Source organism: Leucoraja erinacea, chromosome 29 (genome assembly GCF_028641065.1).
Source record: "Leucoraja erinacea ecotype New England chromosome 29, Leri_hhj_1, whole genome shotgun sequence".
In the NCBI taxonomy this organism is placed as follows: Eukaryota; Metazoa; Chordata; class Chondrichthyes; order Rajiformes; family Rajidae; genus Leucoraja; species Leucoraja erinaceus.
The window spans coordinates 71,299-91,089 of NC_073405.1; the positions used below are offsets into that span (position 1 = coordinate 71,299).

Genomic DNA, 19,791 nt, shown 5'->3' on the forward strand with positions numbered 1-19,791 from the left:
TTTTCTTTTTCTGTATGGCTTTGTAAATATTTGATTAGTGTATACATGTAAATAATTTGGTGCACATCTAGCTGCTGGTATATGTTTAGCTGCTAAATTTGTATAAGATAATTATAAGCAGTTGAATAAGGGGTGTGAATTAATACGTTTTGGCTTCTTCCTGCTCCTTTTCGGACACATACGATTTCATTTATTTATAGATATTGTGTATGACACTTTATAAATATTCTTGTTGTTATTTTGTTTTTCGTATATTGTTTCACACTGGGTTTTTATTCTTTTATTCTGTCCGAAATAAAGAATTAAATAAATAGATAGCTAAATAAATAGAAGTTCTTGAATTTAAGGATTGGGGTGGAGGGGAACTGCAGTAGCCATGGTCAGATCCTTGAAGTACTCTTTGGGCTTTTACTACAATTAGTAATAGTCATAAAGCGTGGAAACGGGTCCTTTGAACCAACTTGCCCATGCTGACCAACGTGCCCCGTCTATGCTCGTCCCACTTGCCTGCATTTGGCCCATATCTTTCCAAACCTGTCCTATCCATGTATCTGTCCAAATGTTTGTTTTTAAACAATGTGATTATACCTGCCTCAACTATCTCCTCTTACCTATATCCCTTTGTGTTTTTTGTTTAAAGTTGCCCTTCAGGTTCCTATTAAATCTTTCCCCTTTCACCTCAAACCTCTGTTCTCTGGTTCTCAATTTCCCCTACTTTGGGTAAAAGACTGTGCATTTACCCATCTATTCCTCTCATAATCGTATATACCTCTATAAAATCATCCCCCGTCCAGGAATAGTCCTAGCCTGCTTAACCTCTCCCTATGGCTCATGCCCTCGAGTCATGGCAACATCCTTGTAAATCATCTCTGTATCCTTTCCAGCTTGACATCTTTCCTATGTCATGGTGATCAAAACTAAACAAAATATTGTAAATGTAGCCTCACCAACGTCTTCTATAACTGCATCATGACCTCTCAATTTCCATACTCAAACGCAGGAGGATGAGGTTGATCTTATGGAGGTGTACAAAACCCTGAGAGCATAGATTGAATAAATGCACAGTCTTTTGCATTCAAAATCAAAATCGAGAACCAAAGGGGGTGGGGGGGGTGAAATTTATAAGGAACCTGAGCGGGAACTTTTCCACAAAGGCTGGTGGGTGTCTGGAACGAGCTATCGGGTCCTCGTCTCGCCCACTAGTGGATATTTTAATCCAGGATAAAATGATATGAGTGAAAAACATACCATAAGAATGCTTAACCTCCACATAACCTGGGATTTAGTGGGCATAGGGAGTTTGCCTTGGGAAAATCAAAATTAAGGACTGCTGTCTAAGAGTACAACCCCTCAATAATGCTGTGGTGACCTATAACACCGGTCGTTTTTTTAACAATACAAAGCGCAGTGTCGTATCTCGTGGGTAGACAAAAATGCTGGAGAAACTCAGTGGCTGAGGCAGCATCTATGGAGCGACGGAAATAGGCAACGTTTCGGGTCTACACCCTTCTTCAGACTGATGTGAAGGTGGGGGAGGGGGAGGGGGCGGGAAAAAAAAAATGAAATGAAATGATTCAATTTATTGTCATTGTCAGTGTACAGTACAGAGACAACGAAATGCATTTTTAGCATCTCCCTTGAAAGGGAGACACAGGGCGTCGCGGTGTGCCCGCGCCTGCCGCCGTAACATTCCATTACAGGCAAAGGTGGGTGAAGTGTCTTGCCCAAGGACACAACGACAGTATGCACTCCAAGCGGGATTTGAACCGGCTACCTTCCGGTCGCCAGCCGAACTCTTAGCCCATTGTGCTATCTGTCGTCCTTGTAGAAGAAGAAAGGAAGGCGGGGACAGTGGGCTGAGGGAGAGCTGAGAAGGGGAGGAGAAAGCAGGGACTACCTGAAATTGGAGAAGTCAATGTTCATACTGCTGGGGTGTAAACTGCCCAAGTGAAATATAAGGTGCTGCTCCTCCAATTTACGGTGGGCTTCACTCTGGCCAGGACAGAAAGGTCGAATTCGGAATGGGAGGGAGAGTTGAAGTGCTGAGCCATCGGGAGATCAGGTTGGTTATTGCGAACCGAGCGGAGGTGTTGGGCGAAGCGATCGCCAAGCCTATGCTTGGCCTCACCTATGTAGAGCAGCTGACATCTAGAGCAGCGGATGCAATAGATGAGGTTGGAGGAGGTGCAGGTGAACCTCTGCCGCACCAGGAAATACGGCTAGGGCCGTTGAATGCATTCAAGGGGGGGGGGGGGGGGTAAAGGGACAAGTGTAGCATTTCCTGCGGTTGCAAGGGAAAGTGCCAGGAGAGAGGGTGGTTTTGGTGGGAAGGGACGAATTGTGTCGTATCTTGTGCTACTTTGTCAGTTGTGCCTGGAAATCAAAAATGGCAAAGGCTCACTTGGTACCAGATTTCATTGGCAATAACATTATTTCTTGGGCTCAAGTAATTCTGCTTGCTTTTGGAACAGTTGCATGGTACAGGCGAAGTAACTTGAAAATCTGAATTGTGCTATGATGTGCTATTAATATGATTAGTCTTTCTGAAAGCAAACAAAATGAGTTGTTTTGCGAATATGGAATTCATAGAATACTTTGGCAGATTCTTTCTTGATGTAATTATACAATGTAATGTAATAATGGAGAATTGTAAAATGAAGGGATAATGGGTTACTTGGTTTTGCTTTAAATCAAGTGAAAAACATTTGTATTTTATTGATATAATAACAAGGGAGTTGATTTTGCAATGTAATTATTTGCCAGTATCAAAATTGAAGTTTGAAGCATTTAAAGCTATTTTAAATCGGAGTGTGAATTTTAATTTGTTCCTTCAACAGTTACTGGATTATGAAGTGGACAGTGATGAAGAGTGGGAGGAAGAAGAACCTGGAGAATCTCTCTCCCACAGTGAAGGAGTTAGTACTTACTTTTGAGTGTCATTTGATGATATCTTGCATAATATATTCATTAATATTTACTCACATTCTACTTTTTTGTAATTGGAAAAATGATGTCCTGTTGGAACAGTTTCATGCATGTTTTACCATTTTATATCAGTGGATCATAGAAATTGCACCTAATCGTCTTCCTGGGCAAGAGAACTGTTCTGTTAGTGCAGAAAAATGTATGTAACTTGGAGTTTCTTTGTGTCTAGATTGTATTCTCTGGAACATTAAAGGTTCAGGGGAGACCTGATAGAAGTATATAAAATTGATATCAATAGAGTAGATGGTCAAAGCCCTACCCCAGCTGCAAAGCCCAGGGTGGATATTACAGTCTACAGGTCATTATTCTAAGGTCGGAGGCGGAATGTTTAAGCAAAAAGTTATTTTCTGCATGGAGTGGTAGGTTCCTGGACTCGCTGCCAGGGGTGATGGTGAATGCAGATGCTATAGTAGTGTTTCAGAGTCTTAGATGCCGATACACACTGCAGGCATTGGAGGGACACGGATCATTTGTTGGCAGAGGAGATTGGGTTTTTCTTGGTATCATGTTTGGCACAGTCATTGTAAGCTGAAGGGCCTGTTCAGTGCTGCACTGTTCTATGAATTGGAAAACACTGCACTGATAGGTCAGTACAGATCTTTGTTAGAATTACTTATGGTACAGATATGAACTACGGATTGAAAACATGCCACACCGAGCTTTTCTTATGGAATGTTGGATGAGTTTAAACCTGTACCAGTTGCTATGGGTGATAAGAAAAGTCAGTAGCGAGTTAATCTTTTAGTAAGGATCCAGTAAATCAATAACAAAATATCCTGGTTTCGACAAATTTAACTTGCAGCTATGAATCTGGCACAAAAGCATGTCCAACTTGAGAAATTTGCAAATCTTTTAAAATAAAATCTGCAGATGCTGTAAATCTGAAGTTTAAACAAAATGCTGCAAATCTTTTGAATTGATGACCTAATCCTCAGAACTGCAAGCAGTCTGAAACTTGAATTCTGTTTCTTACCTTCTGTTTTCTGCACTGCAGAGTATTTCCAACATTAAAAAACAAATTACATTAACATTTCATAATTGATGTAATTTGATATGTTTTAGTAAGTGAGTAAGTACATTTTATTTATATAGCACGGTTAAATCAACTCTCGTTGAAACCACACTTGTTCGATGCTCAATATATTCTAAAAGGAGCACAGATGATCGTACTTTTAATGAAATTGTAAGTTTGGCTGGTTAAGATAACTAAGCTGCGAAAGAGGGGTATTCCTAGAAAAACATATTGCAACAGCTAAAAACTGAAGTAGAACATGTTGGCACAGAAAATCTGACATACGTTTATTTTAGATGTTTGTATTTTCATGTTTCCATGCCGACATTGGGAACATTTGATTGAGAGTGCAACATCAAAGTGGCTATGAGATGTAATTTATCATTTTCTTGCTGGTTTATTGAAATTGTTTGTGCTCTTGGGATGTGAATGTGATCCAATGCAATCATTTTGTGCTTAATGAGGTTTTTTTCCCCTTTGTTTAGGATGATGATGATGAGGGAGATGATGAAGATGACGATGATGGGTTTTTTGTTCCCCATGGCTATTTGTCTGACGGAGAAGGCGCGACCAATGAGGTATGGCTTCATCAGCAGAGGCTGCTAAGCCTCTGATTAATCACTCGCATGCTGTTAATAACGTCTGTATAATAACATGAATAACCCTAACCCTAATGCAAGTGATGCAACAAGTTATTCATTAGGTTTAATTTCTAGTTTGTGCTAAACATTGATCTAAGCTGATGCAGGATTTAAATTTAGTACACAATGGTGAAAGAGGGAACTTGAATGCCATGATTGCATATCAAAGGAACAAAATAGAAACTTGATGGTGAGATTGGCTTGTGCTGTGTTCCAAGTATGGTCCATGATTGTGCAAATAATTCCCAGGGTGAGGTACAAGTGAATTGCCTATGCAAACCAAACCCTTTGCTTTACCCTACCCTACTCCCAAAATAAGTATTTGAAGAAAATTAGATGCACTGCAAGATTCTTCAGTGGCTTGCCATTCCGTCCAATTAGGGGAAAATAACAACAATAAGCAGATGTTAGTATTGTGATGAATACTATTTAAATCATAATTCTTCAAAGAAAGATCGGGTAATTTTGTGTTTAACATTTGATTTGTCCAGGAGGGTGAAAATCCTGAAAAACAGAAAATCCGTCAGCGAATGAAGGCAAAAGAATGGGACGAATTAATGAAAGGAAAGAAATTTCAAGTGCTGCAGCCCACCCTGCTTGGATGTTTTTGGGAGATTGACAGTGACATGCTGCACAACTCCACCATGAGGGCTCTTCAACAGTTTTCAATTCACATGTTTGAAAACCAGGCTGAAGATGAACAACTGCAGGGAATGTACAATGGGAAATTAAAAGAAGAACAAAGTAAGGAACCCTCAATCTCAAATTCTAAATGCAGAGACCAGTCACTGCAACTGAAATCGAAATTGTGTAGCAATTGTTAAATTCCTTAGCATGAATAAATGTAAATGTACAACACTTTAATGGCCTGCTCCTAGACAATTAGATTGTTGGCAATCAATTTACCAAATACCCAAAGTTTTATCAGTTTACATGGACTGTCTGTAAAATTAGAAAAATGTTTTCAATCCAGGAATTCTTCAGCATGCCCAAATATAACATGAATGCAGAGGCACTAATGACCACATCTTGCAAAAAAAAAAAAGCATCTGCATCATTTTTGCCCTAAAATTCTGAGAGCACAGTATCAAAAGTGCCATGTTGCACGATGGGTTGATTTGTTTTTAGTGATAAGCTTAGTTCGGTCAACTGGGGTAACAAAATTTTTGCTCTTCAAAGAATATAGTCTTTTGCAACTAAGTCCTGTTGAAGCTGTAGCCTAGTGACGTCTGCAAGACAGCATCTCAGTCTCTTTACTGCACTAAAATATCAGCCTTGCTATTATGTGCACTTGGCTGTGGTTGTGTCTGAATCTGGAACCTTTGGATTTGGGCAAGAGTACTTTGAATTATGTTGACATTATCACTCATCTCCCAACTTTCCAGTTTTTTGCTTTACATTTGAGATCTAAACTTCTGCTCGCTGAGAAAATATTAGAAATATTAAAGAATTTGGACCAAATTCCTGATATTTCCCTTGCAAGTCGCCATAAGAATATAGTTAATTTTGGAGGTTATGTACATTTGATGGCCGAATAAAATCAAATTACAGATATTTCCATGTTTACTATAAAATCATTAATGTGTGTATGTTCTTTTGTTCAGTATTAATGAGCCTGCTTCCACTACTTCACGGAAATGTGAATGGACGAAAAGCCATTATTAAGGAGTTTCAGGAGTGGTACAAAAATAAACCACCTGCAGATGTGCTGGCACTTCCTCCTTCTGATTCATCAAGTCCTCCAGGCTCTGATGCCTCCAGACAAGAGACATCCACGGTGGATGAGGATGTGTCCATCCCATCCAAGGCAAAATTGCAACGGCTTATTACAGAAAACGGAGTATATGAGAAAAGAATGGCATTCAGACTGAGGTGCTGGTATGTACATGAAGAGGTGCTGAGAAAGTTTAGGATGGAAAACCTTCCTGTTCCAGGACAATGGAATTACCTCACACAAGTCCAGTCTACAGTCAAGGAAGAGAGTGCCGTTACAGCAGGAAGTGGACAGAATACTCCTAGTTTGGTTAGGGCCACGACACAATGCACACCTGGTTCAGGAAAGCGAAAGCCAGCTGGAAGTATGTCCATAAAAAGGTTCATGCAGAAGTGTGTAGACACTGAAGCCGATCAGGTGAGAGATTGGCCCATTAATTGCCATTCATTTTCTTCCTGAAAAATGTACCTCCCTTCACTGCTATCATTTGGGAGGTGGGGAGGTAAAGTGTTTAGCAACCAGGAAATCACATATGCTTAGGTGGACTTAATCTCCCCCATTCCCATACTGACCTTTGTATCCAGGGCCTCCTCTACCGTCAGATTGAGGCCCAATGCGAATTGGAGGAACAGCACCTTGGGCAGTTTCAACCCAGTGATAGGAATATTGATTTCTCCAACTTCATATGGCCCATATCTCTGTAAACCCTATTCTCTAACTTCATGTGGCCCATATCCGTGTAAACCCTTATTCTTAAACCTATTTTGTCAGCTGTCGAAATATATTTTAAACATTATAATTATGCCTGCCTCTATCGCTACCTCTGTCAGTTCACTTGCAGATTATGAATTGATACAGCACTGGAGGAAGTATTTCATTGAGCAAAGTGGGTGAAATTCGAATAATTATTTTAATTGTTGCATATCTATGCAAAATCAGCCTTGAATGTACGTTATTTGGATCGTTTTCTTAATTTAAAGTTGTCTTTTTTTTTTTTTTTTTTAAGTCCTGTAAGTCTTTAAGAGTACATGTACAGTTAAAATGCAGTCCATCAAATGTTTTAAATTAATGTTCCAGTTTCTGTGGGTTACCTAATAGTCATTTTTTAAAATATTTGGAACCCTGTCTGAGTTGTATTGAGCTACAAGTCTTTCCTATTTAGCACAAAAGAACCTCGGGCGACAATGAGCATAGAAACATAGAAAAAATAGGTGCCGGAGTAGGCGCTTCGAGCCAGCACCGCCATTCAATATCATGACTGATCATCCAAAATCAGTAGCTCGTTCCTGCGTTTTTCCCCATATCCTTTGATTCCTTTAGCCCTAAGAACTAAATCTAACTCTCTTGAAAACATTCAGTGAATTGGCCTCCATTGGCTTCTGTGGCAGGGAATTCCACAGATTTACAACTTTCTGTTTTTTCCTCATCTCAGTCCTAAATGGCCTACTCCTTATTCTTAAACTATGACTCCTGGTTCTGGACTCCGCCAACATGAACATTTTTCCTGCATCTAACCTGTTCAATCCCTTAAGAATTTTATATGTTTCTATAAGATTCCCTCTCATCCTTCTAAATTCTAGTAAATACAAGCCCAGTCGGCCCATTCTTTGATCATATTCCGTGAACTAACCTGGTGAATCTATGCTGCACTCCCTCAATAGCAAGAGCGGAGACTCGTCGATTGATTACCTTGGGTGAAATGCAGTAATCTAGAGCATTTATAAAAATTAAAAAAACTTGTGGGAACAAATTGCACTGTAGAGGTTTGTGTAAATTATAAAATATTTTCCAATGCTTGATCTTTTTTAAAGGTCAACAGCGCAATTTATATGTTTTTAAACAGCCATTTCGGCTTTGGAATCTTTGTTCTAAAAATGGATAAATCACATTTCTTAACCTCAACTTCAAGCCGAAATCTATGTGACACTTACGTGAAAGGTTGCTATTTCAGTTTTGTAATGTTGGTCTGTTCTCATTAATCATTCTGCACACTGTTAATTTACTAAATCGTGTCTTGAACTGGGAAACTAGATTTACTCTGCCACCCTGTTGGGAGGTTTGCAATTTAGAAACTTTGCACTAAAATATTGACTAAAATAAACAAATGCTGGGGGCACTCAGTAGGTTAGATAGTATCTATTGAAAGAGACCGTTAGCATTTCAGTTCTGATAAAGACAATAATCTGGAAAATAAGAGGGGATCTAGGGTGGAGGACACAAAGAAGGGTCTGTGATAGGATAGAGACCAAGGTTGTCAGATGAGATAACTATTAGTGCCGTTGGAGAGGGAAATCTGGAGATATGTAAATAGTGGAAGATTAAAGAGGACAGTTAGGGGTAAGAAAACAATTCTAAGTTATAGAAACAGCAGTTGGTGGAAATAGAAGAGAATGTTGGAGATATCCAGCAGATCAGCCAGCATCTTAAGAGAGAAAAATATAAACAGCACAGGCAAATGACCTTGTATCAGTTCTGAAACAAACAGGAAAAACTGGTTATCTGAAATTGTTAAACTTGTTATTGACTCTTGAGGGCTGCAAGATGGTGTTATGCCTAGAGCATTGATTGGGCTTTTTTTTAACTTCTACTGTAAAGTAAATTTTCGTTATAAAGGCTTGTGGGTGGTGCGGGCAGCAAGCACTAAGCGGTGGGTGCGTGAACCGGAGGTGACGTGGTCAATTATCGGTAGGTCAGTCAGCTATAATCAAAATCTATTACAAAGAAGTCCGTTAAATCGAGGGTTTACTGCATTTCAACTGAGGTCAGAATGGGGCGGTGAATTACAGTGACTGACATATGAAAGAATGGATCGACTGGGTTTATAGTCACTGGAATTTAGAAGGATGAGAGGAGATCCTAGAAACATAAAATTCTTAAGGGATTGGACAGGCGAGATGCAGGAAAAATGTTCCTGGTGTTGGGAGAGACAATAGGTGCAGGAGAGGGCCATTCGGCCCTTCGAGACCGCCATTCAATGTGATCATGGCTGATCATCCGCACTCCGTTCCTTCTCCCCATACCTCTTGATTCCACCAGCCCTAAGAGCTCAATTAAACTCTCTTTCGTATGCATCCAGTGAATCGTCCTCCACTGCCTTCTGAGGCAGAGAATTCCACAAATTCACAATTCTGTGTGAAAAAGTTTTTAATCGTCTCAGTTCTAAATGGCCTACCCCTTATTCTTAAACTGTAGCCCCTGGTTCTGGACTCCCCCAACGTCGGGAACATGTTTCCTGTATCTAGCGCGTCCAATCCCTTAATAATTTTATGTTTCTATAAGATTCCCTCTCATCCTTCTAAATTCCAGTGAATACAAGCCCAGTCGCTCCATTCTTTCATAGAAACTTAGAAATTAGGTGCAGGAGTAGGCCATTCGGCCCTTCGAGCCTGCACCGCCATTCAATATGATCATGGCTGATCATCCAACTCAGTATCCCGTACCTGCCTTCTCTCCATACCCTCTGATCCCCTTAGCCACAAGGGCCACATCTAACTCCCTCTTAAATATAGCCAATGAACTGGCCTCAACTACCCTCTGTGGCAGAGAGAGTTTCAGAGATTCACCACTCTCTGTGTGAAAAAAAAGTTCTTCTCATCTCGGTTTTAAAGGATTTCCCCCTTATCCTTAAGCTGTGACCCCTTGTCCTGGACTTCCCCAACATCGGGAACAATCTTCCTGCATCTAGCCTGTCCAACCCCTTAAGAATTTTGTAAGTTTCTATAAGATCCCCTCTCAATCTCCTAAATTCTAGAGAGTATAAACCAAGTCTATCCAGTCTTTCTTCATAAGACAGTCCTGACATCCCAGGAATCAGTCTGGTGAACCGTCTCTGCACTCCCTCTATGGCAATAATGTCCTTCCTCAGATTTGGAGACCAAAACTGTACGCAATACTCCAGGTGTGTGGTCTCACCAAGACCCTGTACAACTGCAGTAGAACCTCCCTGCTCCTATACTCAAATCCTTTTGCAATGACATACCATTCGCTGTCTTTACTGCCTGCTGCACCTGCATGCCTACCTTCAATGACTGGTGTACCATGACACCCAGGTCTCGCTGCATCTCCCCCTTTCCCAATCGGCCACCATTTAGATAATAGTCTGCTTTCCCGTTTTTGCCACCAAAATGGATAACCTCACATTTATCCACATTATACTGCATCTGCGAAACATTTGCCCACTCACCCAGCCTATCCAAGTCACCTTGGAGTCTCCTAGCATTCTCCTCACAGCTAACACTGCCCCCCAGCTTAGTGTCATCCGCAAACTTGGAGATATTGCCTTCAATTCCCTCATCCAGATCATCATTCCATCATATGACAGTCCCAACTTTCCGGGAATTAACCTCGTGAACCTATGCTGCACTCCCTCAATAACAAGAATGTCCATCCTCAAATTAGGAGGCCAAAACTGCACACAATACTCCATTTGTAGTCTCACCAGAGCCCTGTACAACTGCAGAAGGACCTCTTTGCTCCTATACTCAACTCCTCCTTATGAAGGCCAACATGCCATTAGCTTTCTTCACTGCCTGTTATACCTGTATGCTTACTTTCAGTGACTGATGTTCTAGGGGCGCTGCACTGGCAGCAGCCTTTACCTACAGCCTGTCTGTTATTTCTATCTTTTTTTTATTTTTAGTTAGTCTAAAGTCTTGTGTTGGGGGAAACTTTAACTTTTCTATGTGGGGGAGGGGGGCAGGGTAAGGGGGAAACAGTCTCCCAGTCTCTTCCTGGCGGGGATGCGACTATTACTCCGAGCCGCGTCCTCGCCCCCCACCTCGCGGCCTACCAGCTGGATCGGAGCGGTCTTTCCTGCCGGGGACCGGGAACCGGACCAGGGCTGCTACAGCAGCGGCGCAGCGCTGGAGTCACCGCGGAGCAGGCGATACCTACCCGGGTCGCCGTTTGGAGCTCCGAAGCGTTGAGCCGTTGCTCCAACATCATGGAGCTCTGGTGCGGAGAGCTTCCAACGCGGGCGGCACTGAACAACACCGAGGAGTCCTGGGGCGCCTTGCAGAGGGTCTGGAGCAGCAGTCTCCACCCGGCGCGGCCTGCGGACTTTGGAAACTGCCGATTCCGGTAGGAGGGGGCCGACTCTGGTGTCCACGCCGCTGAGGACGTCCCGCAGCCCCAACGTCGGACTTATAACACCCCGGCGAGCGGTCCTGAACATCGGGCCGCCCGTAGCGGCAACTGCGGAGGGCATGGGGAGGCCCTGACCACGGGGAACAATGGAGGAAGAGACTGACTTTGGTGCCTTCCCACACAGTGGGAAACTTTGATTTTTGCTGTGGGGATGTTTTATGTCAAACCCTATAGTGCGTTGTGTCCCTTTTTTTATTGTATGGCTGTATGGGAATTTCATTTCACTGTGCCATCTGGCACATGTGATGAATAAATCTATCTTGTATCTTGATGTACTGCGACACCCAGGTGTCGTTGCACATCCATTTCCCTAACCTGACACCATTCAGATAATAATCTGCCTTCCTGTTCTTGCCTCCAAAGTGGATAACCTCACATTTATCCACATATTGCATGCACCTGCCCACTCACCCAACCTAGCCGTGTCACTCTACGTCCTCATAGCATCCTCCTCACAGTTCACACTGCCACCCAGCTTTGTGTCACCTGCAAATTTGCCAATGTTACTTTTAATTCCTTCATCTAAATCATTTGTATTGTAAATAGCTGCGGTCCCAGCACCGAGCCTTGTGGCACCCCACTAGTCACTGCCTGCCATTCTGAAAGAAACCTGTTAATCCCTACTCTTTGTTTCCTGACTGCCAAGCAATTTTCTATCCATGTCAATACCCTACCCCCAATATCATGTGCTCTAATTTCACCCACTAATCTCCTGGGTGGAACTTTATCAAAGGCTTTCTGAAAGTCCAGGTACACTACATCCACTGGCTCTCCCGTGTCCATTTTACTTGCTACATCCTCAAAATATTCCAGAAGATTTGTTAAGCATTATTTCCATTTCGTAAATCCATGCTGACTTGGACCGATCCTGTTACTGCTCCCCAAATGCGCCACTAATACATCTTTGATAATCCACTCCCGCATCTTCCCCACCACTGATGTCAGGCTAACTGGTCTATAATTCTCCCCCTCCTTTCTTTAAAAGTGAGATGACATTAGCCAGCCTCCAATCCCCAGGAACTGATCCAGAATCTATAGAACATTGGATAATTATCACCAATGTGTCCACGATTTCTCGAGCCACCTCCTTAAGTACCCTTGGATACAGACCATCAGGCCCTGTGGATTTGTCAGCCTTCAGTCCCATCAGTCTGCCCAACACCAATTCCGGACTAATGTGAATTTCCTTCAGTTCCTCGTCACCCTATGTCCTCTGTCCCTTAGTACAGCTGGAAGATTGTGTCTTCCTCAGTGAAGACAGAACCAAAGTACCTGTTCAACTCGTCTGCCATTTCGTTGTTCCCCATAATAAATTCGCCTGTATCTGTCTTCAAAGGACCCACATTTGTCTTAACTAATTTTTTTTTCTTCACATACTGAAAGAAGCTTTTACTACCCTCCTTTATGTTCTTGGCTAGCTTACCTTCATACTTCATCTTTTCTCCCCATATTGTATTTTTAGTTACCTTCTGTAGATCTTTAAAAGTTGCCCAATCTTCTGGCTTCCTGCTCATCTTTACTATGTTATACGTCTCCTCTTTTATTTTTATACTGTCCTTGACTTCCCTTGTCAGCCATGGTCGCCTCTTACTCCCCTTAATCTTTTTTCCTCTTTGGAATTAAATAATCCTCCATTTTCTGGATTATACCCAGAAATACCTGCCATTGCTGTTCCACAGTCATCCCTGCTAGGGTCCCTTTCCAGTCAACTTTGGCCAGCTCCTCCCTCATGCTAACATAGTCCCCTTTGTTCAACTGCAATACTGACACTTCTGATTTACCCTTCTCCCTCTTAAATTGCAGATTAAAACTTATCATGTTATGGTCACTACCTCCTAATGGTTCCTTTACCTTGAGTTCCCTTATCAAATCTGGTTAATTACATAAGATGTTTCTATGTAAGAGAGTTGGATACAGCTCTTAGGGCTAACAGAATGAAAGGATTTGGGGAGAAAACAGGAACGGGGTACTGATTCTGGATGATCAGACGTGATCATATTGAATTGCGGTGCTGGCTCGAAGGGCCAAATGGCCTACTCCTGCACCTATTTTCTATGTGACAGAAGACTTGAAGCACAATGCACACTTACGGATGAGAGGTACTTTGAGAAGCAATCTCCTCGTCTGCATTTGGATTCTCTATTGCAGATTGACCACATCCGCTGTTCTCTGCACTTCTCCTGGAGCTGGCGAAGGGAGAAGACCATGTCTACTGTTGATCGTCCAGTTCGGAAACCGCACTGTGACTCTGGGTAGACATGTTCTGCTAGCTTCTGCAGGCGGATCAAGATGACCTGAGCAAAGACCTTGCCGACGATGTTGAGGAGGGAGATGCCTCTGTGCTTGTTGCAGTTGCTTCTCTCGCCTTTGTTCTTGTCGAGGGTAATGATCGTGGCATCCCTCATGTCCTGCGGTACAGCTCCTTCTTGCCAGCACTGGCAGAGGACTTCATACAAAGGAAGCAGTAAGGTAGTCTTGCAATGCTTGATCAGGTCAGGGGGAATCCCGTCGCTGCCTGGGGCCTGGCCTGAGGCCAGTCTGTCAATGGCCTTGCTGAGCTCTACTACCGGCTCTGCGTCTAACATCCATGGTCGGCAGGCACTCGATGGCATCTAGGGCTGAGGGATGACACAGTGTTCTCTCTTGGGGGCCAAAGGGATGGAGGATAGGGGAGCAAAACGCTTCCCTTAAAGTGGAGGGGGAATCATGTGATCAATTTTCCACTCGTGGCTACTCGTAGTTGGGTCAAGAGAGCTTTTGGGTAAACTCGGGAGAGCTCTTGGGTAAACTCGCATCGTGGGACAGGGCCTTCACTCTTGCACAAGGCATGCAAGCTGACATGAGGAATGAGACTAATTTTATACCCTGATTTCGGTTGTAGGCTGAAATAATGGAGACTGATGGTTTTCAGGCAGATACAGAAGATGATGATGAAGCAGATTGTGTAATTGTTGGTGTACAGATGAACAAGCCTATGCCAAACGATAAAGGTACATGTTTTGCTTGCATAAAGTTTCCTCCTTTGCAACACTAATAGTGTATTTTTGCAAGACCAAGTGTTTTAAACAGATTTGCACTTATTTTTGTTTTCAATCACTTTTATATTCTAACGTCCCCATGTTTGTCCAATTGTCCATTACAGCATAACTCACTAAAACTTAGTTATAAATGTGCACCACTGATTTTTTTTTCCTCACTTTGCAACTGGTGGTCCGGCACCTCCTTTAATCCAGACAAAATTATGAGAGTGCACTTGAAATTCCCCCTGGAAGTTGTCACCCTGTCCTTATCAATAGACAATAGGTGCAGGAGTAGGCCATTCGGCCCTTCGAGCCGGCACTGCCATTCAATGTGATCATGGCTGATCATCCCCAATCAGTACCCCGTTCCTGCCTTCACCCCATATCCCCTGACTCTGCTATTTTTAAGAGCCCTGTATTGCTCTTGCTTGAAAGCATCCAGAGAACCTGCCTCCACCGCCCTCTGAGGCAAAGAATTCCACAAACTCACCATTCTGTGAGAAAAAGTGTTTCCTCGTCTCCATTCTAAATGGCTTACACCTTATTCTTAAACTGTGGCCCCTAGTTCTGGTCTCCCCCAACATCGGGAACATGTTTCCTGCCTCTATTGTGGCCAAGCCCTTAACAATCTTATATGTTTCAATGAGATATCCTCTCATCCTTCTAAACTCCAGAGTGCACAAGCCCAGCTGCTCCATTCTCAAGATACAAGATACATTTAATTGTCATTTGGACCCCTTGAGGTCCAAACGAAATGCCGTTTCTGCAGCCATACCCCCCCCACGATGTCAGAGTCAAAGTCAAAGCCCCCGGCTGGCGATGGCAATTGTCCCGCGGCCATTAAAGCCACGCCGGGTGATGCAAGGTCGCAGCCACGCCGGGTGATGCGGGTCTTGGTGTTAGAGCCCCCGGTGTGCGCTCGCAGAGTCCCGAGGCCATTCCAAGCCTCGCGGGGTGGTGCTGTAAAGGCCCCGCTCCAGGAGCTCTTCAACCTCGCAACTCGGGCGGGGGAAGTCGCCGTTGCGAGAGCCCTGAAAAGCGGTCTCCCTCCAGGGAGCCGCGGGCTCCCGGTGCCACCGTCCACAGACCTGCCGTTGGAGCCTCCGATTCTCCGGTAGCAGCAGCAGCAGCAGCAGCATCAGCGCTCCTCCACCGCTCCACCCGCTCCGGACTCGGCCAGCCCCGCGACGGCGACGGTGAGTCGTAGCACCTGAGTCCCCGGCTTCTTCCTGTTGGAGGCCGCTCCTCGTTGCGGCCCCAACGACAACGGAAACCCGACGAGAAAAGGTCGGGTCTCCAGTGCAGGGAGAGATTTAAAAAGTTTTCCCCCCCCCCCCCCCCCCCCCCCCCCCCCCCCCCCCCCCCCCCCACACACACACCCCCCAACAAAAAATAACAAAAACTACATTAAAACACAGACAAAAAATAATAAACCGCGGACAGACTGCAGAGGCCGCTGCTGACGAGAGCATATGACAGTCCCGCCATCCCAGGAATTAACCTTGTAAACCTACGGTGCACTCCCTCAATAGTAAGAGTGTCCTTCCTCAAATTAGGGACCAAAACTGCACACGATACTCTAGGTGTGGTCTCACTAGGGCTCTGTACAACTGCAGAATTACCTCTTTGTTCCTATATTCGATTCCTCTTGTTTTAAAGACCAACATGCCATTCGCTTTCTTCACTGCCTGCTGTACCTGCATGCTTACTTTCATAGACTGATGTACAAGGACCCCCATATCCCATTGTACTTCCCCTTTTCCCAACGATGACATTTAGATAGTAATCTGCCTTCCTGTTTTTGCTACCAAAGTGGATAACCTCACATTTATCCGCATTAAACTTCATCAGCCATGCATCTGCCCACTTCCCCACCTTGTCCAAGTCACCATGCATTCTCATAGCATCCTCCTCACAGTTCACACTGCCACCCAGCTTTGTGTCATCTGTAAATTTGCTAATGTTACTTTGAATCCCTTCATCCAAATCATTGATGTATATTGTAAATAGCTCCGGTCCCAGGACCGAGCCTTGCGGTACCCCACTAGTCACTGCCTGCCATTCAGAAAGGGACCCGTTAATCCCTACTCTTTGTTCAAGAAGGAACTGCAGATGCTGGAAAATTGAAAGTACACAAAAATACTGGAGAAACTCAGCGGGTGCAGCAGCATCAAATGCACCCGCTGAGAATCCCTACTCTTTGTTTCCTGTCTGCCAACCACTTCTCTATCCATGTCAGCACTCTACCTCCAATACCATGTGCCCTATTTCTGCCCAATAATCTCCTATGTGGGACCTTATCAAATGCAAAGTCCAGGTACACTATATCCATTGGCTCTCCCTTGTCCATTTTCCTAGTTACATCTTCAAAAAATTCCAGAAGATTAATCAAGCATGATTTCCTCTTCGTAAATCCATGCTGACTCTGACCAATCCTGTTACTGCTATCCAAAGCCACTGTTCGGCTATCTCATCTTTTATAATTGACTACAGCATCTCCCCCACCACCGATGTCAGGCTAACTGGTCTATAATTCCCTGTTTCCTCTCTCCCACCTTTCTTAAAAAGTGGGATAACATTAGCTACCCTCCAATCCACAGGAACTGATCCTGTGTCTATAGAACAATGGAAAATTATCACCAATGCATCCACGATTTCTAGAGCCACTTCCTTAAGTACCCTGGGATGCAGACCATCAGGCCCTGGGGATTTATAAGCCTTCAATCCCGTCAGTCTATCCAACACCATTTCCTGCCTAATGTGGATTTCCTTCAGTTCCTCTGTCACCCCAGATCCTCTGGCCACTACTATATCAGGAACATTGATTGTGTCCTCCTTAGTGAATCTGCCATTTCCTTGTTCCCCATTATAAATTCACCTTTTTCAGTCTTCAAGGGTCCAACTTTGCTCTTAACTAATTTTTTCCTCCTCACATACCTAAAGAAGCTTTTGCTATCCTGCTTTACATTCTTGGCTAGCTTACCTTCGTACCTCATCTTTTCTTCCCGTATTGTCTTTTTAGTTATTTTCTGGTGTTCTTTAAACATTACCCAATCCTCTTGCTTCCCGCTCATCTTTGCTACGTTGTACTTCTTCGCTTTAATTTTTACACTGTCCCTGACATCCCCTTTCAGCCATGGTCTTCCCTTTCTCCCCTTGGAATCCTTCTTCCTCCTCGGAATGAACTGATCCTGCACCTTCTGTATTATTCCTAGAAACACCTGCCATTTTTGTTCCACTGTCATCCCTCCTAGTGTATCTTTCTCGTCAACTTTGGCCAGCTCCTCCCTCATAGCCCCATAGTCCCTTTCATTCAACTGCAACACTGACACCTCCGATCTACTCTTCTCCCTCTCCAATTGTGGATTAAACCTGACCATGTTATGGTCACTGCCTCCTAATGGTTCATTAACCTCGAGGTCATTTTGGTGGCAAAAACGGGAAAGCAGACTATTATCTAAATGGTGGCCGATTGGGAAAGGGGGAGATGCAGCGAGACCTGGGTGTCATGGTACACCAGTCATTGAAGGTAGGCATGCAGGTGCAGCAGGCAGTAAAGAAAGCGAATTGTATGTTGGCTTTCATAGCAAAGGGATTTGAGTATAGGGGCAGGGAGGTTCTACTGCAGTTGTACAGGGTCTTGGTGAGACCACACCTGGAGTATTGCGTACAGTTTTGGTCTCCAAATCTGAGGAAGGACATTATTGCCATAGAGGGAGTGCAGAGAAGGTTCACCAGACTGATTCCTGGGATGTCAGGACTGTCTTATGAAGAAAGACTGGATAGACTTGGTTTATACTCTCTAGAATTTAGGAGATTGAGAGGGGATCTTATAGAAACTTACAAAATTAAGGGGTTGGACAGGCTAGATGCAGGAAGATTGTTCCCGATGTTGGGGAAGTCCAGGACAAGGGGTCACAGCTTAAGGATAAGGGGGGAATCCTTTAAAACCGAGATGAGAAGAACTTTTTTCACACAGAGAGTGGTGAATCTCTGGAACTCTCTGCCACAGAGGGTAGTTGAGGCCAGTTCATTGGCTATATTTAAGAGGGAGTTAGATGTGGCCCTTGTGGCTAGGGGGATCAGAGGGTATGGAGAGAAGGCAGGTACGGGATACTGAGTTAGATGATCAGCCATGATCATATTGAATGGCGGTGCAGGCTCGAAGGGCCGAATGGCCTACTCCTGCACCTAATTTCTATGTTTCCTTCATCAAATCCGGTTCAATACATAACACTAAATCCAGAATTGCCTTCGTCCTGGTAGGCTCCAATACAAGCTGTTCAAAGAATCCCGTCCCTTGCTAAGATTTCAAATCTTTGTTGCATATCTTGTTTTTTATCTAAGTTACAGAAAGTCACTTGGCAGGTTCTCTATTTGAAAACTTTTTTTAATAGCCAAGTACTGATTTGGATTTCTGGTGGGTATTCCAATGTGATCGCTTGCACATCTCAAACACAGGTCTTTGTGATATGCTTGTTTTTAGCGAAAGATTGTATAAACTTTGTGTTCTTTTGCCACTTTATTGAATATGAATGGAAGTTTACATTACTATTTGTTCCTGACGATGTTTCTCTTTCCCCATTTGCCTTCAGAGTGTGACAAGGCGCCTGAGGATTTGTGCTCTTTGTTGGTCAAGCGTGAGAAGCCTATGGAATTGTGTTACCAATTGGCACCTGACATCCTGCCTCCAGAACTGATCGCAGAACTGGCTGCTGATGAGACGATGGACATTGAACCCTGTGAAAATGCTGCTGTCTACTCCCCCCACCATACCTGAATCGAGATATATATGTGTGTATATATATATACTAATAGCTTTATGTACGTAGGGTGCTCTTTTTCTCCTTAGAAACTTTTTAAAAACATTTTCTGTATAATTTCATAAACTTAATACTTGAAGTTCTGTAAAAAAATAAATAAAATGGCACTTTTGCAACAAAATTGTGATTTTCTAATTAAAAAAATTAACACGTATCATTGGAAATGTTGGCATTAATAAACACCCAGTTATGTACAATGCAAAAGCTTGACATCTGACACTTGAAACATTACTTTTGGATTTTCTGAAAATGGACGCACCGAAGGTTATTAGATGTAGATTATAGTTTGACATTTATTGCCTTATCAGTCCCCTTGCAAATTATGTTCAGTATTGAATAAGAAACCTTGTCTGTAATGCTATTTACTTAATCTATTTTTGAAACTTTTTGTATTTAAATACTGTCATTCATATTTACTTCCTCTCCCCATCAACTCCTTACAGCATCCTCT

The 19,791-nt window shown here is 43.3% G+C and overlaps 1 protein-coding gene across 6 annotated transcripts in view; it reads left to right on the forward strand.

Annotated features, from left to right (window-relative positions):
- chaf1a (chromatin assembly factor 1, subunit A (p150)) overlaps positions 1-19,494 on the forward strand; it is a 74,086-nt gene extending 54,592 nt beyond the window's left edge. For all 6 annotated transcript variants that reach the window (XM_055658257.1, XM_055658258.1, XM_055658255.1 and 3 more), the window contains 6 exons: positions 2,838-2,915; positions 4,483-4,575; positions 5,130-5,382; positions 6,243-6,769; positions 14,379-14,487; positions 19,113-19,494. In XM_055658257.1, coding sequence (XP_055514232.1) covers positions 2,838-2,915; positions 4,483-4,575; positions 5,130-5,382; positions 6,243-6,769; positions 14,379-14,487; positions 19,113-19,297 — 1,245 coding nt within the window. In that variant the 3' untranslated portion in view covers positions 19,298-19,494. The remainder of the gene's footprint in view (positions 1-2,837; positions 2,916-4,482; positions 4,576-5,129; positions 5,383-6,242; positions 6,770-14,378; positions 14,488-19,112) is intronic.
- The last annotated feature ends 297 nt before the right edge of the window (positions 19,495-19,791 follow it).